At 46.3% G+C, this 24947-nt stretch overlaps 1 protein-coding gene across 4 annotated transcripts in view; it reads left to right on the top strand.

Annotated features, from left to right (window-relative positions):
• The window catches only part of MARF1 (meiosis regulator and mRNA stability factor 1), a 33626-nt gene extending 9098 nt beyond the window's left edge, over positions 1-24528 (top strand). For 3 of the 4 annotated variants that reach the window (XM_083372730.1, XM_083372727.1, XM_083372728.1), the window contains exons 9-27: positions 932-1095; positions 2258-2416; positions 3614-3803; positions 4056-4234; positions 5441-5521; positions 6057-6293; positions 7531-7650; positions 8475-8650; positions 9979-10199; positions 10533-10675; positions 11328-11461; positions 14241-14443; positions 15410-15637; positions 15931-16161; positions 16866-17075; positions 19409-19469; positions 19558-19692; positions 20620-20790; positions 21717-24528. In XM_083372730.1, the coding sequence (XP_083228856.1) occupies positions 932-1095; positions 2258-2416; positions 3614-3803; positions 4056-4234; positions 5441-5521; positions 6057-6293; positions 7531-7650; positions 8475-8650; positions 9979-10199; positions 10533-10675; positions 11328-11461; positions 14241-14443; positions 15410-15637; positions 15931-16161; positions 16866-17075; positions 19409-19469; positions 19558-19692; positions 20620-20790; positions 21717-21949 (3276 nt within the window). In that variant the 3' untranslated portion in view covers positions 21950-24528. The remainder of the gene's footprint in view (positions 1-931; positions 1096-2257; positions 2417-3613; positions 3804-4055; positions 4235-5440; positions 5522-6056; positions 6294-7530; positions 7651-8474; positions 8651-9978; positions 10200-10532; positions 10676-11327; positions 11462-14240; positions 14444-15409; positions 15638-15930; positions 16162-16865; positions 17076-19408; positions 19470-19557; positions 19693-20619; positions 20791-21716) is intronic. The other variant, XM_083372729.1, reaches the window with a different exon arrangement.
• Positions 24529-24947: the final 419 nt, after the last annotated feature.

Below are 24947 nucleotides of genomic sequence, written 5' to 3'. Positions count from 1 at the left end.
CCCAGCTGTGCAGTGAATCTGGCTTCCCCCATTGACTTTGCTTGTCAGAAGGTCACAGGAAGGGGATTACACAACCCCGGGACGCTGCAACTGTCCTAAGTTCATGCCAGTTGCCAAGTGTCTTGAATTTTGATCATGTGACCCTGGAGATGCTGCAACGGGTTGTGTGAAAAACAGTCCTAAGTTACAGTGTCATTGTAACTTTAGAAGGCCCCTAAACGAACTGTTGTAAATCGAGGACTATCTTGTCTAGGTCGAATACAATGAAAGTAACCCTGAGTCACGAGTCATTTTTCTCAGAGGCTGTTGTAACTTTGAATGGTCACTAAATGAACTCTTGTCTGTTCATTTAGAACTGTGGTAGATATTAAATTGATGCTGAACTTAATTACGGCAGCGAGACTTTTAGTAGCGCAATATTGGAAGAAGGAAGAACTGCCGACTATAGAAGAGTGGACTTTAAACGTTTCTAACTTGGCAGAGATGGCAAAGATTTCAGCGTATTTGAAAGATCAATCGCCACAGAGATATACCGTGGAGTGGAAGAGATGGATAGATTATATTCAGCATAAATATGGGACTAAAAAGTTTCATTTAGCATTTGAATAAGTAGCGGATTTATATGATGTATAATTAGCTTGTAGTTAATTTTATTAAGAGTTATAGTGCGATAGAATTTAATATCTTATTGTTGTTTGCATATTTTAGATTATGTTTGTTTGTATTTTTATACCCTGTATTTAGCTCTGGGAAGTCGGGGAGGGGGGAAGGGAGAGTTGGGGAGAGTTGGGGAGAGGGGAGGAGGAGGGGAGGGGTTTTGTATTCCAGAATGTACTGTAAAACTTTTCAATAAAAAAAATAAAAATAAAAATAAATGAACTCTTGTCAATTGAGGGTCACCTGTGGGCATATTATTTTTTTGTCTCCCAAGGAACTGTGTCGCCTTGAATCGAAAACAGGAAGAAGCTCTGAACACCGCCAAGATCAGCTGAAAGAGGGGGTTCCTTCATCGCACACCGGTTCTGCCCCAGCCAGCTCTGTACCCCAGGCGACCAAGAAAGCGGGAGAACCCGCTCACAATAAAAACCATCAAAAGTATGTTGAGATCAAGGCAGACCCCACGGCGGTTTTTCTCGTGAGGCAACTGGACTTTCTTGTTTTCTCTTGGAAGACGTTTCCCTTCTCATCCAAGAAGCATCTTTAGCTCCGACCGGATGGTGGGGGATGGAAGGATTTATGCTCCTTGCAGACAGCTGGACATTGGCATCCTTTTAGAGGGTCGTTGGGGCCACTTGGAGGTGTGTCCGTGTCCTCGGGGTCCCCTGAGTAGGCGTGCAAATGGGTGTGGAGCTTTCTTGGCTGCAAGGATGTTTTCTGCCCTATGTCCCTTCACTGCAAAAGACAGGCGCAGACGGTTGGGGATGAGTCTGCGTTGTCTCCAACTCAAACTGAAGCAGAAATGGCTCCACACACATTTTTATTTTATTTTTAATTCCATTTATATCCCGCCCTTCTCCGAAGACTCAGGGCGGCTTACAAGCTTAGCAGTAGCCTTCATTCTGTGTATATGCCTGCTTGTTAGGGCTTTCACACCCCACCCCAAGCGGCATTATTACAAAGTCAGCTTAATTGCCCCCAACAATCTGGGTCCTCATTTTACCTACCTCGGAAGGATGGAAGGCTGAGTCAACCTTGAGCCTAGTGGGACTCGAACCTGCACTAATTGCAGGCAGCTGGTGTTACTTAAGGAGGCATTAGCCCACTGCTCCACCAAGGCTCTTTATTTGCACTACATTTGCACTACTCAGGGGACCCTGAGGGCTCAGATACACCTCCAAGTGGCCTCGACGACTCTCAGAAAGAGAACTTTTAGAGGCTCGTTGAGGCCACTTGGAGGTTTATCTGTGCCCTCAGAGTCACCTGAGCCGTGCAAAGGGGTGTGGAGCCTTCTTGGGCCTGCTGAAAGGACCGTGTTGTAGACTGGAGGTAGATGATGTCGTGTCCTTCCCCCTCTGTTGAAGGGGGGCTGTTCCGTTTTGACCTAGATGGCCTCTTTGACCCCTCTTTCGAACCGGCGGTCCTCTCTGTCCAAAAAGGTTCAAAGAGAAAAACGAAAGCCCAGTTGCCTCTTGAAAAAGCCCCTTTGGGACAACAATGACCTGGATGACTGAGAATCTCCATGGTCAGAACAAGGCAGATATTTGTCAAAGGCTCTCTCAAGTGCGACGCCTTAATTAAGCCTTTCTTCTTCGCCCAGGAAAGAGATGATGGCAGCCAGAAGCATCAGCAGCTCCCCAGTGGACAAGAAAGAGAAGGAGAACGCCTTCCAGGTCAGCTTTCCTTCAGCCTTCAGCATGCTGACGGCCTCCAGACAGCACAGTCCCATTCTCATCTCTCAGAGTTGTTGGTCATCCAGGTGGGTGTCATTGCATCACTGTTGTTTTTTTTAGAGAGGAACGCCACATTTGACTTCCATTTAGTGCAAGGGTCTTCAAACATGACCCTTTTATGACTCGTGGACTTCAACTCCCAGAATCCCTGAGCCAGCCCCGCTAAGGGGAAAGGGAGAGGTTTCCAAGCTGAGCCATGCCGGCTCAGTAATTCTGGGAGTTGAAGTCCACGAGTCACAAAAGAGCTAAGGTTGCCTACCCCTGGCCTAGGCCTAGGCCACTTTATGACTCGTGGACTTCAACTCCCAGAATCCCTGAGCCAGCCACGCTGAGGGGAAAGGGAGAAGTTTCCAAGCTGAGCCATGCCGGCTCAGGAATTCTGGGAGTTGAAGTCCACGAGTCATAAAAGAGCCAGGGCTGCCTACCCCTGGCCTAGGCCACTTTATGACTCGTGGACTTCAACTCCCACAATCCCTGAGCCAGCCATGCTGAGGGGAAAGGGAGAGGTTTCCAAGCTGAGCCATGCCGGCTCAGGAATTCTGGGAGTTGAAGTCCACGAGTCATAAAAGAGCCAGGGCTGCCTACCCCTGGCGCTAGTGTGTATATTTGTCACATTCCTTTAGTCCTTCGATAAGAAATGCAGAGTCTCGGTCCTTAACATAGAAGAGACAGTTAAAGAGATACGTTTACATGCAGTTTGCTGGTTCCCTGAGACGCCCTTTTGCCTGTAATGCTGTGGCGCTCAAAAGGGGGCTTCTGTTTCTAAGCCTGTGTAATACAGGGAGTCCTCGACTTAACAACAATTCATTTAGTGACCGTCTGAAGTTACAGTGGCACCGGGGGGGGGAAAGATGAGCGGTTTCTGCATTTATGAAGCATTCCCCATGAACATGTGATTCACCATTCAGTTGCTTGACAACTAGTTCATATTTACGACGGTCGCAGTGTCCCGGGGTCACGTGATCCCCTTTGGTGACCCTCTGACAAGCAAAGTCAACGGAGGAAGCCAGACTGATTTAACAACCGTGTGACCAGTTTAACAACTGCAGCGGTTCACTTAACAAATGTGGCGAGGGAAGTCGTAAAATGGGGCAAAACTCAGTTAAAAGAAATTTTTCACTCAGGCACATAGATTTTGGGCTCCGTCGCGGTTGTAAGTCGAGGACTACCTGTATACTATAGAATGAACGGTTCCGGATTCTCTTTCCTCCCTTCGGCTCTAGGAGCGTGTCTCCAAGCGTTTCAAACCGGTCTTCTCCGCTCGCTTTGAACGTCACCAATTCTTCCGGCCATACAGACGGCCCAGATCCCTTTGCAAATGGAGCAGGCATTCAGATTAGCAATCTGGATTACCGACTCTCCCGAAAAGAGCTTCAACAATCTTTGCAGGATGCCTTCACCAAGCATGGCAAGGTAAATAATTCTACCCGTCTTCATGGCTGCCGTTTATACTTAACTTTCGGCCTGGGTGTTTTTATTCTTGAAATGTCTTTTTCAATTGTTCTACTTGCTTTAGAATTTTAGAATTTATAAGCCCGACCCTGGCTGTTTCAGTAGTTCCGTAAGCACGCGACTTACAAATTGCTTTAGTTCCACCTTGAAGATCGTACTGGCTTCCAATTTTACTTTCTTTTGATATGATTTTCGTCTTTTTTTTTAAATCAGGTAAAGAACGTAGAACTTAGTCCTCACACTGACTATCAGTTGAAGGCTGTTGTTCAGATGGAGAATCTACAAGAGGCCATCGCTGCTGTCAACAGCTTGCACAGATTCAAAATTGGCAACAAGAGGATCCAGGTGTCATTAGCCACAGGAGCTGCCAGCAAGTGTCTGGCACTGATTAGGTAAAACGACAGCAGCCATAATACTGCAGCGCTTATGTCTCTGAACTAAATACCTTCTGTGGATTAGAGTAGGGGTCCTCAACCCCCCGGTCTGTGGATCAGCATGCCAAAAAACGCTCCACACAAACAAGGCCCCACCCGCGGGATGCAGGCAGCACGCAAAACCACACGCCCTTCGGTCCATGGAAAAACCTCTCTCCACGGAACTGGTCCCTGTTGCCCAGAAGGTTTTTTTTTTTATTACATTTATATCCCGCCCTTCTCCGAAGACTCAGGGCGGCTTACAAGCTTAGCAGTAGCCTTCATTCTATGTATATGCCTGCTTATTAGGGCTTTCACACACACCCCAAGCGGCATTATTACAAAGTCAGCTTATTGCCCCCAACAATCTGGGTCCTCATTTTACCTACCTGGGAAGGATGGAAGGCTGAGTCAACCTTGAGCCTGGTGGGACTCGAACCTGCACTAATTGCAGGCAGCTGGTGTTACTTAAGGAGGCATTAGCCCATTGCTCCACCAAGGCTCTTCCAAGGTTGGGGGGGCTGCGGGACTAGAGAGAGAGAGAATTTGAGAAAACTGGGGCATCTTTTTGCCCAGGTGATTACACAAAAAAAGGGAAGCAGTCTCATTCTTTTGGGATGGAGGAGATAGGAACTAAGCCACACAGGTAGTCCTCAGCTTACAACCATTTGTTTAGTGACCGTTCGAAGTTACAACGGCATGATTTTACTTTGTAGGTCAGCCTTTTATTTGTTGTTCTTTCTTTCGTTTATCGTGTCCGATTCTTGGAGACTGCCTGGATCGCTCCCTGCTGTTTTCTTAGCATGGTTTTTCAGAAGTGGTTTGCCATTGTCTCCTTCCTAGGGCTGAGAGAGAGAGACTGGCCCCAAAGTCACCCAGCAGGTTTCTCTCTGCCTTAAGGCAGGACTAGAACTCACCCTTTCTAGGTTTCTAGTCTGGTCCCTTAACCGCTACACCAAATTAGCTCTGGCAGACGTATTTAGAGCATATTGGGAGTGAGATTTAGTTGATCTTTAGCTCTTTTCAGACCTCTGTTTCACAGACGCACTTGGCCTATTCAGGCCCGTAAAGAATCTTTGCTACTTGCCAACATAGTTGCTTTCAAGAAGAGTCTCACAATTCTGCAAAGAAAGAATACAGGGATGCCCGGTGCCGATTCTTGATGTTCTCCCTCTTTTTTTACAGTTCAGAAGCAGTATCCATTCTTCAGGATGCCCCAGCCTGCTGTCTCCCCCTTTCCAAATTCACCGAGATTTACGAGAAAAAGTAAGCGGGGAATTTTGCACACGCACAAGGTTGCCGATTCTGACAAACTCCAAACTTGCCCTTTGCGGTCGTCTTGATCCGGAATTTAATCCCTTGCTAGTCCAGGGACGCGGTGGCTCAGTGGGTTAGGACGCTGAGCTTGTTGATCAGAAGGTCGGCAGTTTGGCGGGTCGAATCCCGAGTGCCGCGTAACAGAGCGAGCGCCTGTTACTCGTCCCAGCTTCTGCCAACCTAGCAGTTCGAAAGCACGTAAAACTGCAAGTAGAAAAATAGGGACCACTCCGGTGGGAAGGTAACAGCGTTCCGTGCGCCTTTGGCGTCTAGTCATGCCGGCCACATGACCACGGAGACGTCCTCGGACAAGCGCTGGCTCTTCGGCTTTGAAACGGAGATGAGCACCGGCCCCTAGAGTTGGAAACAACTAGCACGCCTGTGCGGGGGAACCTTTACCTAGTCCAGGGTGTCTGTGATAGCCGCGAACTGCTTCTTCAGCTTTTTCATGTTCACTAAGCAATTTCTTCTTTCTGGTTTCCAGGTTCGGACACAAGCTGAACGTGTCCGACTTGCACAAGTTAACAGACATAGTAGCGATCCGGGATCAAGGCAACGGTCGGCTGGTTTGCCTCTTGCCCAGCAGCCAAGCCAGGCAGAGCCCGTTAGGATCTTCCCAGTCGCACGAGGGCTCCTCTGCTAACTGCAGTCCCGTCATCTTCGAAGAACTGGAATATCACGAGCCTGTCTGCAAACGGCATTGTACGAACAAAGACTTCAGGTAAATTGGCTTCTTCCTTCTCTGCAATCAAAACTGAAAAGCCCAGAAAGTTACACTTGGATTAAATTGGTTTCTGAGTCAGGGTCTTTTAAGGCAGAACTGGTGGGTTTTATTCTCTTGGAAATCCTTTGAAATAACTGGGCTTTTGGGGCTGGTTTTCCAAGCAGTCTTTACAAGCGTAGGACGTTGTTCGCCATTCTGTTCTTTGATCCAAGGGGCTTAGCAATAGCAGTAGCACTTAGACTTAAAAACCGCTTCATAATGCTTTATAGCGCTCTCTAAGGGGTTTACAGAGTCAGCCTATTGTCCCCCCCAAAATCCTCATTTTTACCGACCTCGGAAGGATGGAAGGCTGAGTCAATCTTGAGCCAGTCGAGATCGAACTCCTGGCAGTGGGCAGAGTTTGCCTGCAACACTGCATTCTAACCACTCCGCCACCACGGCTTTTTAGAACCATTTAGTGGTTCTTCCAACAGAACGTAGAAAGGCTGGGGCAAATGCTTTTCCACTGATCTTAGATCCGTTTCCCTCCTTTCATTGATGTGGATGTTGTCAAACCAACATAGATTAAATCCACTTTTCGGCATGCAGGAAATCCTAGACTTAGACTAGACTTAGACTAATTATGGCTGTAAATTCATGCCGCTTGTTAAGCAAGTCGCCGCAAGACTGCTTAATTTTACAACTTGATTTGATGCCTTTTTTGCAGTTGTTAAGTGAATCACCAAGCATCGTTAAGCTAATGTCACAGTCGTTAAGCGGTTCCATTGTCCACAGTGGGCCTTTTTTTTTTTTTTTTTTGGCCATAAGCTGGAAGTAAAAGCCAGTTTCCAGCAGAAGTGTAAATTGCATTCACGCGACAGTGGAACTCTGCAATCCGCCATAAATATGGGCCAGTTGCTCACCGCCCAAAATGGGATCGCGGGACTGCAGGACGGCAGGGGATGACCATGAAACCTGGGTCGTAAAGTCACCCTGGAACTATGAAAAGTCATTAGTCGGGGACGACCTATACTAGGAGAAAGAATTTTTGATTGAACCTCTTAACACTTTACGGTAGAAAAATAAAGTCTAGTTTGGATTCTTGCTGGCTATTGTATGAGTTGGGGGGAAAAAGTAAAGCTTCCAGCATTGAACGCGCCAGCTGTGGGCTATAACTGGGTAAAGTTCTTATATATAGGCAGATTTTCCTCGCTCGGCTTCCTATAAAAACCTGACTTTGTCGTTGTTTTTTTAGCGAGCACGACTTTGATCCCGACTCCTACAAAATTCCCTTTGTGATTCATTCTCTGAAGGCCTTTGCTCCTCAAGTTCATAGCTTGTTACAGACCCACGAGGGGACATTACCACTGCTCAGGTAAGCCGTTGGTCTCAACGCCCATAGGCTGGAGATGCATCCAGCTCTTCAAATTAATCATGGAATATTCGGAACTGATGCGACTCCGTGGTGCCCATCAGGATCCCTACTGGTTTTCACTGACCCTGTTGTGATTCAGGGTCAGCCTGTGGGTTCGGCAGTTGGGTCGGATGACTCAGAGGAGGAGGAGGAGGGGGGTGTTGAAGAGCTAGCTGAGGGGGTTGGACAGCTTGATGAGAGCCCTCAGCCAGGCCCCTCCCACCTGGTCACAACGCAGACCCAGCTGTGTGAGCCTGACAGCGTGGATGAAGATGATCCACAGCTGGCCCTGTTCAAGGACGCCCGACGCAGGAGGCAGTCAATCAGGAGTAAACAGAGGAAGGCAATGGGGCACCTCGGAAGGAGGCAGAGAGAAGCCACGCCCTAAACTGTATAAAAGGGGAATGCGTGGGAGGGCTGGTTTGCTGAAGGCAACCGCTTGAAAAGCTCCTGTTTCATGGTTCGTGTCTTGTTTGTTTTTGTATCAATGAATTTGGCAGGCTTAATTCCAGCCTCTTGCCTTCTTGTAAAAGGGGTTGTCCCTGCCTTTTCTGCAGGGCCGGTAGCAGGCTGGTACAGAACAGACCCATCATTGCTACAATTGGGATGAAACCCAACTCACCCCACCGCCTGCTATGATTAGAAAATATAAAAGGGGGCTGTTTGTGTTTGATCTCCAGCAGTTACACCAAGTTTGTGGACAAGCAGAGAAATACAAACAGCCCTCTAAGCTTTGAGCTAATTCTTTTTATCTTCACTTCCCCCTCCCCTTTTTTTAATTGTAGTTTCCAAGACTGTTATGCTTCAGAATTTAACAGCCTAGAAATGGTTGAGGAAGGCCAGGGGGGCATCCCTCTGGAGCACCTTATCTCCTGCGTTCCCGGTGTTAATATTGCGATCGCACAAAATGGCATCAAAGTTGTAAAGTGGATACATAATAAACCACCTCCTCCTGCCACAGGTATTTATATTACTCCTTGGTTGCTGTCCTAGCTAGCTACCTAACCTCGACCATTCATTCCTTTTCACCCCTGTTGTCTGAATTTGCAAAGACAGCCTGTGTGAAGCAGGAGACTTCCCACCTAGATGAGGTTTGGAGAACCTTTTTCTTCCCAGCCTAGCAGGATTGCCATGGCAACCCATAAACGTATTTGACCGAGATTTTATTTGTTTGTATTCATTTGTATCCTGCCTTTATTGCTTCTACAAAGCACCTGAGATATCCGACACTATTTCCCCCACAGCAACAATCCTGTGAGGTGTGTTGGGCTGGGAAAGAGGGACTAGCCCAGGGGTAGGCAACCTTGGCTCTTTTATGACTCGTGGACTTCAACTCCCAGAATTCCTGAGCCAGCCTGGCTCAGCTTGGAAACCTCTCTCTTTCCCCTCAGCACGGCTGGCTCAGGAATTCTGGGAGTTGAAGTCCATGAGTCATAAAGAGGCCTAGGCCTAGGCCAGGGGTAGGAAACCTTGACTCTTTTATGACTCGTGGACTTCAACTCCCAGAATTCCTCAGCCAGCATGGGGGAAACTTTGGCCCCCTCATGACTCGTGGACTTCAACTCCCAGAATTCCTGAGCCGGCATGGCTCAGCTTGGAAACCTCTCTCTTTCCCCTCAGCATGGCTGGCTCAGGAATTCTGGGAGTTGAAGTCCATGAGTCATAAAAGCCAAGGTCACCCAGCTGGCTTTCATGGCTAAAGCAATAGTTGAGCTCATGGTCTCCCGCTTTCCAGCCTGGTGCCTTGACTTTTTACCTAATGTCAGCTTGCTTTCAGATAACCCAATGTTCTCCTGGGGTTTTGGACTTCAGGTCCATCTTCAGATAGCCTAAATTCATGCTGTTAGGCGAGTTGTCCTTTCAAACGATTGAAAAGGACAGAGTAATTTACTCCCACATCAGATTATTCTTTTTTCCCTTTTCTCATTTCCAATAAATGGGATTAGTGTCTTGAACAGGCACAAAGAATCAGGACCACATGTTCATTTTCAGTTAAGACGATTTGTTGCTGATGCCTCTAGACAAGACTCTAGTCAACAGTCAGCACTAAGTTGGTGTTAGTTAAAGAGTCAACGGAATTCAACGGACCGCTTGTGGGAACATAGTGATCCCAGGCTGATTCCTCTCTTGACTCCTCTCCCGGGCTCTGCCTCTCCTCCCACAATTAGTCTTACAAATGGGGTGCTTCCTCCAATTTCTGCTCCTTGGCCGTGATGTCTATTGCCTTCTCGTGCGTTCCTCCCAATAAAGACGTCTTCTTGGGCGGCGATCTTCTTTCCTCTACTCCAGAGCCTTGGCTGTTGCGTTCCAAGAGCCCCGTGGGCAACCCACAGCTCATCCAGTTCAGTAGAGAAGTGATTGATCTCCTTAAAAACCAGCCCTCCTGCATTATGTCTGTCAACAAGTTCGTCCCCATGTACCATCACCATTTTGCCAAACAGTGCCGTGTGTCGGACTATGGATATTCCAAGTTAATAGAGCTGCTGGAATCGGTGCCTCATGTCTTGCAGGTGAGTTCAGACGTTCTCCTTCCTTGCCAGCGATGTTGGCCTTCCAAGAAGGGGCTGGCATCATGAGGATCATGAAAAAGCAACTCTGGGTTAGCTGGCAGCGTACACTCACCTGCCATCTTGCTTTGTGACAGAAATTCTAGTCCAAACTGTGATCATAAATTGAGCACTCCTTGTAGTGTCTGTTGACTTGGTCTTTGCCCAGCTCTATAGAGTTTGGTCTTTCGATTTTGGTCCCAGCCCATCACGCTTATCGAGAGAAATATAACTTGATTTATGAGCGCTTAAGTTTCGCCGTAGATCTACGTGCAAACTTTTTCTTCTTCTTCTCAGATTCTTGGGATAGGAACCAAGCGTTTGTTAACCTTGACACACAGGGCTCAAGTGAAGCGATTCACGCAAGACTTACTAAAGCTCCTGAAGTCCCAGGCCAGTAAGCGAGTTGTAGTCAAAGAATTCTTACATGCTTATCACTGGTACGTATGTAGAGCTGTGGCAACACATCTTTTTACATTTCCAACTGCAAATATAAAAATATCTGTGTCGTATGTGTGTGTGTGTGTTTTTTTAAAATTTAGCAGCTTAGTTTAAAGCGAGTCATACATTTTCACGGAAAGGGAAAATATACGAATTAAAATCGCCTAAAAGGCAGCAGCAAAATCCTCCAGGTTTAGAGGTTTGTAGAATAGAAGGAAGTGAAAATGAGTTGATTTTAAAACTCGGCTGCTGTTAAAAGATGGAACGCCAGAAATGAGCCAATCCTAAATATATCGGGCGGGGAGGGGGGGTTATATAATCATTTCCATCAAACTACCCTAACGTCATCACACTAGGATTTTTAACCCAGAGGCAATAACCGCATATACACTAAAGTCAAGATTTAAAAGAAATACCTTACAGCGTTCCCGTAAATACATAGCTTGACCAGCGATTATTGCATTGCGAAAATATTTTTCTCGGTACTGGGTTTCAACCTCAAAAAGATAATTTTGCTTTTCTCTTGGTTTCCTGCAGAGGCTTACCATGGGCCAGTAGAAAGCTTCGATTTTTGTGTAGCTACTTCTCCAGTTCGATCTTAATGCAGTAATTTTTGTTTTCCGAGCGTTTCCTGAATTATTAATCTTGTAGGTGTTTTTCGAAAGACTGGGATGTCACGGAGTACGGAGTGTGTGACTTGGTGGATCTAATATCCGAAATTCCCGACACAACCATTTCTTTGTCACTGCAAGATAACGAGATGGTCATCTGTATCCCCAAGAGAGGTATGTTGTTGCCGTTGAAAACTTCAGAAAAATTCTTGGGTCTCTCTCGCTCAACGTTGCCTGCCAAACAAGGTGGGCACCATTCAGGGTTACAACGGCACTGAAGAAAGCGACTTACGACCATTTTTCACACTTAACGACCGTTGCGGCATCCCCGTGGTCACATGATCAAAATTCAGACGTTTTTGGCAACTGACTCGTATTTACGACGGTTGCAGTGTCCCAGGATCCTGTCGTGGCCTTTTGCGACCTTTTGGAGGCAAAGTTAGTGGGGTAAACCAGATTCCCTTCACAATCGTGTGACTAGCTTAACAACTTTCGCTTAACAAGTGTGGCAAGAAAGGCCACCTAATGGGGCAAAACCCGCTTAACAACTGCCCCGCTTAGCAATAGAAATTTTGGGCTCCGTTGTGGCTGTAAGTCGAGGACTACCTGTATTGTGATGAAACGATCAGAGGAGAAGTTGCTATATTCTCAAGAGGGGTAAAGATCCAGGGGACAGTTGTGTAAATCCCCAGCTGAGTTACCAGGAAGAAAAAAGGAAAAAAAGGATTGCCCATTTTGCTGTTTACCTAGGCAGGCTGTTACTTATTGACTGGTGAGCTTTATTTATTGTCTCAATTGACCGGGACTGTAGCTAGTGAGAAGATAAAAGCTGTTTCCACCCTAACGGACTTTGGAATAGATTGACTTTTAGAGAGAGAAAAAAGAATTCGCTTGCGGGAATTCTCGTGACCTCCACCCCATCCTCCACACCACCACCACCCTCTTTTTTTTCTTTCTTTTTTTTTTGCTCAATAAATCTTTCCAAAGAGAGTAAATGAAAATGGTGCTTGGGAATGACGCTGTTTGAATTTAGACAGATGCCAGCGAGCCTGACAGTTTTAAGTGTCTCTCTTAAATTCCTAAAGGAAAGTCAGGATTCCAAGCCTGGGAAATGAACCAACCCCTGAAACGTTAAAAAGAGAGAGACAGACAGACAGAGAGAGGATATGTAATCCCAGTGATTCAATAAATGTTGCAGTTGTCAGGGCTTTTTGCAGTTCAGAATTCAATTGACTTGGATGATAGAGCACTAAAACCTGGTGTTGTGATTCAGGGTCAGCCTGTGGGTTCGGCAGTTGGGTCGGATGACTCAGAGGAGGAGGAGGGGGGTGTTGAAGACCTTGCTGAGGGGGTTGAAGATCTTGCTGATGAGAGCCCTCAGCCAGGCCCCTCCCACTTGGTCACCACGGAGACCCAGCTGTGTGAGCCTGACAGCGTGGATGAAGATGACCCACAGCTGGCCCTGTTCAAGGACGCCCGACGCAAGACGCAGTCAATTAGGAGTAGACAGAGGAAGGCAATGGGGCTCCTCGGAAGGAGGCAGAGAGAAGCCACGCCCTGAACTGTATTTAAGGGGAATGCGTGGGGAGGGCTGGTTTGCTGAAGGCAACTGCTTGGATAGTTCCTGTTTCTTAAAGCTCCTGTTTCTTGGTTCGTGTCTTGTTTGTTTTTGTAGCTATAAATTTGGCAGGCTTAATTCCAGCCTCTTGCCGTTTGTAAAGGGGTTGTCCCTGCCTTTTCTGCAGGGCCGGTAGCAGGCTGGTACAGAACACCTGGCTTTATCCTGTCTGCATGACTTTGTGCCCAAATATTCACTCTATATTAGTGTTCCTTAATTCTTTTTTTTCTCTCTCTCGGGCCCCCCTTTTCAGTTTTAAAAATTGTGGAGGATCCCAAAAGATCTTTTGTTTGTATGGGTTATATTTATCGATATGTATTGTATTAAAAAAAATTAAAAATCTCACTGTTGTAGAATATCTATCGGGTCATGCAAAAATAGCAATATTAAACCCATTAGAGACAGGGACGCGGTGGCTCAGTGGGTTAGGACGCTGAGCTTGTCGATCAGAAGGTCGGCAGTTTGGCGGGTCGAATCCCGAGTGCCGCGTAACAGAGTGAGCGCCTGTTACTCGACCCAGCTTCTGCCAACCTAGCAGTTCGAAAGCACGTAAAAAATGCAAGTAGAAAAATAGGGACCACTACGGTGGGAAGGTAACAGCGTTCCGTGCGCCTTTGGCGTATAGTCATGCCGGCCACATGACCACGGAGACGTCCTCGGACAAGCGCTGGCTCTTCGGCTTTGAAACGGAGATGAGCACCGGCCCCTAGAGTTGGAAACGACTAGCACGCGTGTGCAGGGGAACCTTTACCTTTACCTTTTAAACCCATTAGATACCGATGTAAATACAATATTTTTCATGGAAAAGCCGTACATTTCAGCAAATTAAGGGTAATACTGAGAAGAAGAGTGACATTGTTTTAACTCTTTGAAAATATCTTCAGTACCTGGCAAATAACTTTGGTTTCGAGAGCCAGGTGTTTTTTTTATTTTTATTTTTTATTTTTTTAGTGGTTAAGGTGTTCTAGAAAGAAGAAGACAATGAGTTCTAATCCCATTTTAGGCACGAAAGCTGGTTGGGTGACTTTGATCCAATCATCAGGAGATTGCGAGTTCTAATCCTGCCTTAGCCATGAAAGCCAGCTCGGTAACTTTGGGCCAGTCAATTTCTTTCCCCCCCCAACCCACCACACAGTTGGGGGTGGGGGGGGAGAAGGAGGAGGAAGAAGTATTAAGTATGTTCACCACCTTGAGTTATTTATAAAAACGACGAAAGTGGAACTTGATTTTTGCGGGTCCCCGAGAGCAGCTTGGAGGGAACAACGGGGGGTGGGGGGGGGGCCTCAGACCAGACTTTCATAAACGTGGCTAGAGATGCTCTTCTTCCATTTTCAGAACGTACCAAGGAAGAAGTTGAAAGGACGAAGCAGTTCTGCAAAGAAGTGATTGATTTGCTACGCCACCAGCCCTACTTCCGTATGCCCTTCAACAAATTCATCCCGTCCTATCACCATCACTTTGGGCGCCAGTGCAAACTTGCCCATTACGGATTCACCAAACTACTTGAACTTTTTGAAGCCATACCTGATGTCTTGCAGGTAGGCAATTGTAAGGGAAGGGATGGCAGATCCCTTGGGGGTGGAGTAAAAAAAAAAGCGGGGGGGGGAACCAGCCTAGAATCCCTACCTAGTCACAAAGGAACCACCTTTCACCTTACTGAAACACCTGTGGATCGTGTGATCAAGGTGTTTTTCAAATAACTCCATGCAGAATGTGCCTGATGATGATGATGATGATGTTCTAGGCGACTCTTCTCCATAATCTGCTTGTTCTGGGCGTAGGATTAGGGTCGCTGAAGGAGGACTACCTGTATGTCCATGAGCTTGATGGAAATCCAACTCAAGAAATGAAATGAACCTTTATTGTCAAAGTACAACTATGTGTACATTGAGATTAGCTGAGCCTCCCTCTGTGCTCCCACCCCCCCTACACACAGTGACAACAAACCCTCCATCTTACTACACCATGTGACCCAACTACACCACACACCAGCCTCCCAAGTCAATTCTGCATAAAATTCACAAAAGTTATTTCTCGTTCAAAAGCCTAACAGCCCACGGATAGAAGCTGTTTTTCAGCCTGTTGGTTCGGCTGGCTATACTCCTATATCTCCTACCCGATGGTAGGAGAGTAAAGAGATACCGTCCAGGGTGTGAGTCATCCCTGAGAATTTTCCTCACTCTTCCAAGGTAGCGAGCCCTGGCGATGTCATCCAGTGGTGTCGGGACAGCCCACAATGTCTTGTGCTGTACTCACCACCCTCTGTAATACTTTCCTATCCGCGGCTGTCAGACCAGCATACCAAACCACAATACCATACGAGAGGACGCTCTCTATAGTAGACCGGTAAAAGAGAGACATTACCTGCTATCTTTGTCTTCCCATGGCTTTTGAAAGAAAAAAAAAACTTGCTGAGCTTCGGATCCTACAGTTTTGGATCCCCAATATTCTAGCATTGCCTTCTCCGGTTGCTCTTAAATAACCACGCTGACCTTCATCTCCAGCTCCTGGAATGCGGCGAGGAGAAAATCCTCATGTTAACCGAGACGGAACAACTCAAGGCTTTGGCTGCTCAGTTGGTGAAGTTGCTCCGTTCTCAGAAGGATAAGTGTCTCATGATGGCGGACCTCCTTGCCGAATACGCCAAGACGTTCGGCTACCCTTTGCGTCTCCAGGACTACGATGTGGGCTCCGTTCCAGCTCTGCTGCAGAAGGTTTGCCATGTCATCAAGGTAGGTTTTCAGATGCCACGTGGGGAAAAACCACCACGACGGTGGCCTTCATGGGGGAGGTGGGTCGGTTGCGCAAGGGAGGATCCAAACCACGTGGGAACGCCAGGGCTGAGCAATTCGGAATACCTTGTGAAATTTTCCTTCTAGAATTCTAAATGGTGGGGAATGGCTCTCTTCCCCAATCTCCAGTCCTTCTTCCAGAATTTCCACCTGCTGTAGCTCTGGCAGTTATAGGACTTGTAGTCAACAGGGTAGAAGGCTGATAGCTGCTTCTCTTCTTTCAACTCCTCCAGTTGGTCAACGTAGAATCCGGGAAACAGCTTCAGCTGATCAATAAAAAATCTCTCCGGACCCTCACTTCACATCTTCTGGTGCTTCTCATGACCTTGGATGAAGCCACTGTGGTTTCTGTGCAGGAGCTTAAAAGGCGTTACGAGGCTGCCCAGGGGACTGTCCTCAACCCATGTGAATATGGCTTCATGACCTTTATCGAGCTTCTGATGAGCGTGCCTTATTTTATCGAGGTGAGGAAGACAGCTGGCCTCTTCGATACAGAGGTTATGGAGAGCAAAGCTCACTGTGGTCTCCAGTCTCTAATAGTTAACATTTCACTTGTCTACTTTTCTCTCTATATAGACCTAGTCGTTCTCCAGCCTAACAGATCAGTTGGAAGTGGAATACCAGGGCTGTGATTATTATTATTTTAGACTGGGGGAGCTGTGCAACCCTTTTCAAAGTCAAAGCATCCCAGCCACCCATGTCTATTTTTGATACAAACTCTCCTGATCTCCTTGGAAGTCTTTTGAGGTTGGCATGGATTGTGCCAACGTTCCTAGACGTAGCGTGACCTCAGCATGGATCAAAACCCACAGTTGTGGGATCCAAGTGGGGAATAGAAGAGAAGGTCGAACTGTGGAGTCCTTGCTGCACTCCGAGCTTGGTGGTTTTCTTGCAGACGTTGCATTGCCCAACTAGGTAGCATCGCCAGGGCTGATGATGTTACCCAGTTGGGCAGTGAAACATCTGGAAGGAAACAACCAAGCCCAGAGAGCGGTAAGGACCCCCCCACAGTCCAGGGTGACCACAAGCCACAACTGGAGGGTGTAACACGGCGATGTCAAGGACGGAATCTTTGGGTTTCTAAACAAATTGCATCCTCTTACTTCCTTATTCATTTGTGAAAGCAGAAGGGCTACTTACATGGAAGTCCTTTCCCCTCCCCTTACAGGTTTTTATTGACGGCAGTGCAGAATATGTGAAGCTCACGGATCTTTATGTGTTTGCCAAGAAAGTGAGGATGTTGCTTCATACCTACCATTACCAACAGATCTTCCTCCACGAGTTCTCAACAGCCTACAGCAAATACACAGGAGAAGCTCTTCATCCCAGTACATACGGCTACAATAACCTGGAGGAACTTCTAGGAGCAATCCCATCGGTTGGTAGCTACTGCTTTTTTCCCCCCTTTTCTTTTAAAACGCGCGGGGTTCTTAACGTTCCAAGTGGTAGCATTCCGTAGTACTCGTAAGCGGACGGGCCCGTGGGCCCTATTGTCTACTTAAGAGTAACACTGTCAGAAATTAAATAAGTTATTTTCCTATGATGTCGTAATTGGGCCCATCGTCCTGGAAGACAAAAACTCTCAGAGTCAGTTCTAGTCCAAAAGGAATCTTTACTAGGACATGCTTGGTTGTGGGAATGCAAGACAGGACTTAGTATTGTTTTACAAATTGAGATTTTATAAAGGGTACCCGGTTCAACCCCCCACTTCCCTCAACCCCATTTGGTCAGCCACCATCCTTCTACTTCGTGTCATCCCTTTCGTGGGGTGAAAAAAAGGAACTTCGAATCTTTATGGTTATTGCCTTCTTCCTCTACAGATTTAAATGAAGACACAAGCCAGATGCCTTCTTCCCTAACCCTCCCTTTTGTTCCCCCCAGTTCAAAAGGTTTCCCTTGGTCTTTGAAATAACCTAAGGCAGGCTGAATCCACATACGCTTCTCCTTCCTCGGGAGATGGCAGAATCCATAGGGGAGGGGATAATGTTTTAAACATACATTTATGAATGTGATATAAATGGATTCTGACAGCCGTTCTCCCTGAAAAACGTTCATTTTATAGCTTTCTATCTTACCTGTAAAATCCGTAGACCAGACATGTCAAACACAAGGCCCAGGGGCCAGATCCGGCCCGCGAAGTGGTTTCATGCGGCCCGCGAAGCCATCCTGGAAACAGTGAGGGAACGGCCCCCACTGCCTTGGCCCTGGCCCAGAGACCCTCCCTTCTGCCAGAGACCCTCAGATCTGTCCCACTCCTGCCCGGGCCCCCATAGGCACCCTTGATGCGAACGATGTAGAGCTGTCCATGCCCACCCAGTAGGCCACACGCACTCTAGCCACGCCCACCCAGTAGGCCATGCCCACCCTGGCCACGCCCACCCGGCCCCCCAAGGGCAACCACAATGCTGATATGGCCCTCAGTGAAATTGAGTTTGACACCCCTGCCGTAGACAATGAAAGCGAAGACAGTGGGCCCTTTGGAAGTCTGTGATTAAAACTCTCAGGGCGTATGGCAGCTGCACTGTTTTAGGGGCCTTTTGTTTCAAATGCTTTTTGTTAAAAGTTGCCAACCGTCGCCGTTGTGTTTTTTTCCCCCAAGAAAAGAATAGCTTGCTTTATTCATCCATTTTATTGGCAGACCTATACAGGTAGTGCTCGACTTAACGATCGCAGCCGAGGGGCAAAATTTCTTTTGCTAGCAAGGACTGCCCGTGTTAAAACTGGGGCGCAGCAGCAGCAGCAGCAGCATCTGCCCTCTCTAGCTTTATAATGCCATGAAATTGTGGCTTGGGCTAACTTTCCAGCGTTTTCGTGGAACTCATCCAGTCCAAGCTGGAGAGCAATTAACAAAAGAAGGGAAGTCTGCAGGAATGCTGAGTAGAATGAATGAATGAATGATAACTTTATTGTCACTTTAAATGTACACCAATCGGCATACATCAAAATGAAATTTCGTTGCATACAGCTCTCAAAGGGTCACCACCTCCGATATATACTCCTTGTTCGTGGCCCGCTCAAATTTCACATTGTCCATTTTAGTCTCTAGGGAGTGAACGATGGCAAACAGGACAGATGGAAGTGGGGCTCCATGTGGATTAGCCCTCAAATTCGCTTGTATTCCGACAACCTCGCCTTCTTTCCTTTTTCTGATCCTGACTCTTCCACCTTTTCCTTAAAGAGGCCTTGCTTCTTTTCGCCCCTGGAGCACGCTGCTGCCGCCGCCACCAACTCCTCCAAAAGCCTCTCTCTCTTCCTCTGGGCCTGCCGACAGCCTCATCCAGTTCCTTCACTCCGTAAGCTCCAGGTCCTCTCCTCCTCTGGAAACAGCCCTGATTTGCAATAGAATCCATCACTGGGCCAGCAGTCAGATCTTGCTGCTGGTAGAACAAATTCAAACAGCGCCAACGACTTTTAATGGTCTCACCAACAGTTCCAAAACAGCTAGAAACTCGCCAGGCCAGCAAAGATTGTCGGTCGTATGTCGTATGTTACCTTAGTTCCACCATGTTGCTCAAACACATTAAAATCTTCCTGATCATGTGGCCTATAGCCCTTACTATCCCTCCCAAAACTATTCACCTTCAAGAGCCAATGCAGCCGCAGCCATTCCAGGCGCCGCCATCTTAGAAGAAGAACTTTAAGGCAGCAAGAAGCTTATCTAGGTTCATCTTAATTTGCATCTCACCTGTCGTCTTCCTTGCCTTTGATTAGGTAGTATGGATAAAGGGCCACGGTCATAAGAGGATTGTTGTTCTGAAGAATGACATGAAAAGTAAGTGATGGGGTTAACTTTTGTCCTTTTTTTGGAGGTCGGGGGGGGAGATGTTTCCCTACAGTTGCTAATCTCCTCCCTTCTTTAGCTCGCTTCAGCTCTCCCAGTCTTCCCCTGGCTGATGAAAGTTACGAAAATGAACTGGCCGGTGGCGATGGACAATCCACCAAGGCAGCAGGAGTGGACAGATCCTTAGATTTAATCCTGGAAGCACCCAACATTGGTAACTGATTGATCGCTGGCCGCTATTTGGCACCCAGCCATGTTGAGTCTTTTGGCTTTGAATAAATAAGCTAATAATAATAATAATAATAATAATAATAATAATAATAATAATAATAATAATATATAATAATATTTATTCGGTAATAAATATTTATTCGGTGGCTCAGTGGGTTAGGACGCTGAGCTTGTCAATCAGAAGGTCGGCAGTTTGGCGGGTCGAATCCCGATTGCCGCGTAACAGAGTGAGCGCCTGTTACTCGTCCCAGCTTCTGCCAACCTAGCAGTTCGAAAGCACGTAAAAAATGCAAGTAGAAAAATAGGGACCACTACGGTGGGAAGGTAACAACGTTCCGTGCGCCTTTGGCGTCTAGTCATGCCGGCCACATGACCACGGAGACGTCCTCAGACAAGCGCTGGCTCTTCGGCTTTGAAACGGAGATGAGCACCGGCCCCTAGAGTTGGAAACGACTAGCACGCATGTGCGGGGGAACCTTTACCTTTACTTAATAATAGAGGAGCGAGAATAAGCCATGGACCAGAATTGCAGTTGTGTTTCACTTGTCTTTTTCCATTTTCATCTCCCAGCCCTTTCTCCTCTTTTTTTTTAATCTTATTTGTGACCCACCTTTATTTGCAAATTCTGTAAATCAAGGCAGCAAACATATTCAACAATTCCTCAATTCCTATTTTCCCCCCACAATAACAACCCCCTGAGATGGGTTTGGGCTGACAAGAGAGTGACTGGCCTAAGTTCATGGCTAAGGTGAGACTAGAACTCAGGTCTCCCACTCGCTAGCAGGGTGTCTTCGCCACTAGACCTTCCTAAAGAAATGAGCATGAGTTTGCAAGCTTGCTTTCACGTGAGTCGTTGACTGCTCTTGTTGAGTTTCTCAGAAGTTGCCTTCATTTTCTTCCTCCTCTCCAGTCTCCGGTCAAGCCGAGGAAGAGCTGCTTTGCCTCACCAATGCCTCACCTGTTGATCTTTTATGCCAGCCGGTCCCTTCCTGCCTTCCCTCCCCACAGCTGAGACCAGATCCAGTGGTTCTTGAATCAACAGATCTCATCCGTTTCGAAGAGCATTCGCCAACCCCTTCTGGTAAAAGTTACTGTTCCTTTTAAAAACCTGGCTCCCCTCAATAGTAGCGGACGTCCTGACCGTTAACTGCTTCTTCTTTTAGGAGCCATTGCTTAGCTAAGCCTTACAGGTCTATTGGAAGACTCCAACTCCCAGAATTCCATTGGCTACCAATTCTGGGATTGGTCTAACCCAGGGGTAGGCCACCTTGGCTCTTTTATGACTCGTGGACTTCAACTCCCAGAATTCCTGAGCCAGCCATGCTGAGGGAAAAGGGAGAGGTTTCCAAGCTGAGCCATACTGCCTCAGGAATTCTGGGAGGACAGTCGAGGTTGCTTTCCTTTAGGATTGATTGATTGGATCTCACAAAGGAAGGCAAATCATTCGTGTCCCGGGATAATGTTGCGGAATCTAGTCTGAGTCGGTCACCGGGCGCCAGACGTTTTAGTCTCCTAAGCTTGGAAGACTTTTTCTCTTTCCTGGCGACTGACTCAGGCTGGTTCCTGATTTGACCTCCTTGTGGTCCAAGGGATTATGAAATAGGAATGTGTTGTGTTTACCCTTCAAAGTCAGAGGGATGTCTTGAAGAATCAGTAAAATAGCTTGTCGGCTGAAAAGCTAACAGCTCAGGTTCAAGACCCGAGCAACAGGCGACAGAGTGAGTTCCCGTCCTCGCCCCAGGTCTTGCCAACTTAGCAGCTCAAAAGCCTGAAAATGCGAGTAGATCAATAGGTACCACTTCGGTGGGAAGGTAACAGCATTCTGTGACTCCATGCCGGGCAAATGACCACAGAAATTTCTTCGGGCAGCGCCGGCTCAATGACCTTGAAATGGAGGTGACCAGCGCTCCCTCTAGTCGGCAACAACTTAACAGAGTAAAAATCCTCAGGGACTCATTTACCTTGACCTTACTTTTTCAAAACTAAACAGTCCTACTTTTGTTTCAGAGCTTACGATGGGTCCCGAAGAGGAGAAGGCTGCTGGTCCTTCAGGAGCTAATAAAGAAATCGGTCACTTCTCTGAAGCATCTAAAGCTACAGGAAATACCTCAGCCACTCTGTCTTTCGCATCCGAACATCCGGGATGCAGAGAAGCCACGGAGAGTCCAGCTCGAAAACAGCCCAAAAGCCGAGTCAAATTGGCCGCCAACTTCTCACTCGCACCCGTAACCAAGCTTTAAATCTCGTTCTGGTGTGAAAAGCATCGTATTGTTAAGACTACACAGAAAATAAAGTCGGCTATACTTTTTTTTTTTTAATTTTTAATCACTTTCTAGAAGGCGTAGCTCACCAATCCGTTTTCTTTGTCAGTATGACTACCTTTTGTGCAAACGTTGCACAATCTCAACCGAAGTTAGCTGGGCAGGGTGTTTTTTTTATTATTATTGTTATTGTTGTTGTTATTGGGACTTCAAATATTTGTTAAGAGCGATCTGGAACATTTTACCCTTTTTTTATTCTGTCCCATATCGACAAAAGCAGATGCGGGAAGCCTTGACAAAGAGAACGGATTTTTTAAGTTTCTTGATTACCCCAAAGGTGATGTCAATCTACACGTCACACGTAAATCTTTCGGCTGTTTCTGATTTGCGATTTTGTTGTCCGGGGGGGGGGGGGGGGGGGAGGAAATAACAATGCAGTGTGTAATTTGTCGTGCAGAACAGCCTTTGGAGAGCCTTTTTTAATAAATGGTCACTTAGACGGGAATACGCAGTGGGGTCTTTCACAGTTAGCTTTGTAAGGGCAAAAACTTGGGAATTGGTGTGTGCGTTTTTTTAATGTTGGGTTTTTTTTTTTTGGATGACTTGTAATTAACTATTGCCAAAAAAAACCCCAAACCAACAAACCAAAACCCCCGATCATTGGAGAAGTCGCTTGGTTTGGTACAAACCCCACTTTTAAAGGCCTTCTGTGACAATTTAGTTCCGTCCTGGAAACTCGTAACAAATGGTTTTAAGCTTCCCTTTTATGAGTGCTGCCTAGTGGATGCTGATTTGAGAGGAAGTTAATTTGAGAGAAAAGTCATTTCAAGTGCCGGGGTTTTTTTTTTTTTGAAGGCACCTTGAGGAGCCTCGGGTTGCAGCTGCTCCCTCGAGCTTGCCGGGCCCCGCTGAGATTTCCAAGAAAACAAAATATGCATCGGAATGCATAAATCATGAATCGCACGAGATGACGGGACGTTTTTAAAGACAGGAAAGGCTATGATGCTTCCGCAGTGCTGAAACGGGAGCAGGAGGTAGGAAGGCCAAGGTTAGGGGCCTAACCTTGTTGGCGAGACTTTTTTAAACGTGGAATAAATGGGAAGCTTAATTTGAATCGATAGAAAGAGTTTTTTTAACTGTGTCTGGTTTTTATTCCTCCTAGCGTCGAAAGCGGCTCTTGTGTGTCGTCATTTTTTCGCTTCCAGTTCTTAATGGGGGTATTTTTTCTTCTTCTTGTAGTTGTTGTTGCAGTTGTTGGCATTTAAAAGGGCCAGCCTTAACAGAAGTCAGTGGGATCCTTTTGCCTTCTTTTTAGAAAGAGAGAGAGAGAGAGAGAGGGAAAAAAAAAACCTTAAAAAACGTCTTCCGAAGGTATTATACCCCTTCCCGGGTAAACTTGGTACTTACAATGGATTGTATTTGCCAGGAAAGAAATTTTTTTTACTGCTTGTCAAAAGGAAAAGAACCTACTCTGAGGTTTCCACTGGCCAGATGCTGAAAAATATATATATTTTGTAACAATTATATTTTAAACAGGCTGGGGTTTTCACAGCCAGCAACTGAAGAGAGAGACAGAGAGAGAGAAATACCACCAGGTGGCTATAGGTACTGTGTGTTGTTTTTTTTAAATGGATTTTGTTTAAAAGAGGATTTTTAAACAAAGCCATCTATTAAACCTTTCTGAATTATTATAGCCATGACGAACTCAAGGAAACACTGGAAGTTTGTTTTTTGTTTTTTCCTGAGCTTGAGACATGACACAGTATGTTGGCTAGGCTTACAGTTCCTCTAAAGACTTAGGGTTTATAGGAACAGTTGTTAAGATATATTTTCTTTTCCCCTTTCCCTCTAGTGTTTGGAGTATTTGTGAGACCATCTCTCGGTAGCTTTATGTATAACCTGCATAAAACAAAGGCCTTGTCACTCGTGTGTGGGTTGTGCTAAGCGGAACCGGTTGCTGTTCTGAGTTCTGCGATTGCAAGTCATCTTAAAAAAAAAAAAAAAGTGAGACCCAAGTTTATGGGGGCAGAGAAAAAAAAAAGAAATCAAAAGTCCAGTAGTGTTCTGTATTTGAAATACAGAGGTCGCCAAGGTGATCCCATCATAAATCCCATCATAAATGGATCCATGTGGCATTCTGAACTAAATTGGTGTTTGAAAGTTACACGGTGCTGTTTTGGATAAGTTTGAAGGGGGTTGTTGTTGTTGTTTTTTTTGTGTTCCCCCCCTCTCACAGCTCGAGATTATTGAATGAAGTTTTTTTTTAATTAAAAACAACAACAACATACAAAGGCTTGAAAAAAATAATGTAACTTGACTGATTTGAACGTAAATTAAGATGATGAAATTAACTGTACACTTTGGTCATTTTGATTTCTTTCCTGTTCTGAAATGGAAACCAATCAAGGCAGCCCTCAACTACGCACTCTGGGTGGGTGAAGAGCGACAATGCGGCATATAAATTTGTCTTAATTTGTTTGGGCACTTTTGTGGGTCAAGTAAGTGGTATTTTGTGCATTGGGACCAAGCAGTTGTCAATAAAAATTTCAAGCAAGCAAGTGACCTTCTCTGTCCATTTTTTCCCCCCAGTAAATATATCGGTAAACCTTGACTTACCACAGTTCATTTCGTGACCATTTGGAGTTAGACTGAAAAAAAGTGACTTATGACCATTTTTCACACTTAACGACCATTGCAACATCCTCAGGGTCACGTGACCAAAATTTGGAGGCTTGGCAACTGGATTCGTATTTGTGACCTCTTTTGCGATCTTCTGACGAGCAAAGTCAAGGGGGAAATCAGATTCATTTAACAACCGTGTTACTAATTTTAGAACTTCAGTGATTCACTTAACAACTGTGGCAAGAAAAGTCGAAAAATGGGGCAAAACTCACTTAATAAAGGTTTCACTTAGCAACATAAATTTTGGGCTCAGTTCTGGTCCTAAGTCGAGGACTACCTGTATTTAAAAAGTAGG

This window comes from Vipera ursinii (assembly GCF_947247035.1).
Source record: "Vipera ursinii genome assembly, chromosome: 13".
In the NCBI taxonomy this organism is placed as follows: Eukaryota; Metazoa; Chordata; class Lepidosauria; order Squamata; family Viperidae; genus Vipera; species Vipera ursinii.
Note: the sequence above shows the minus strand (reverse complement) of the source record. Positions and strands in the feature narration are given on the sequence as shown.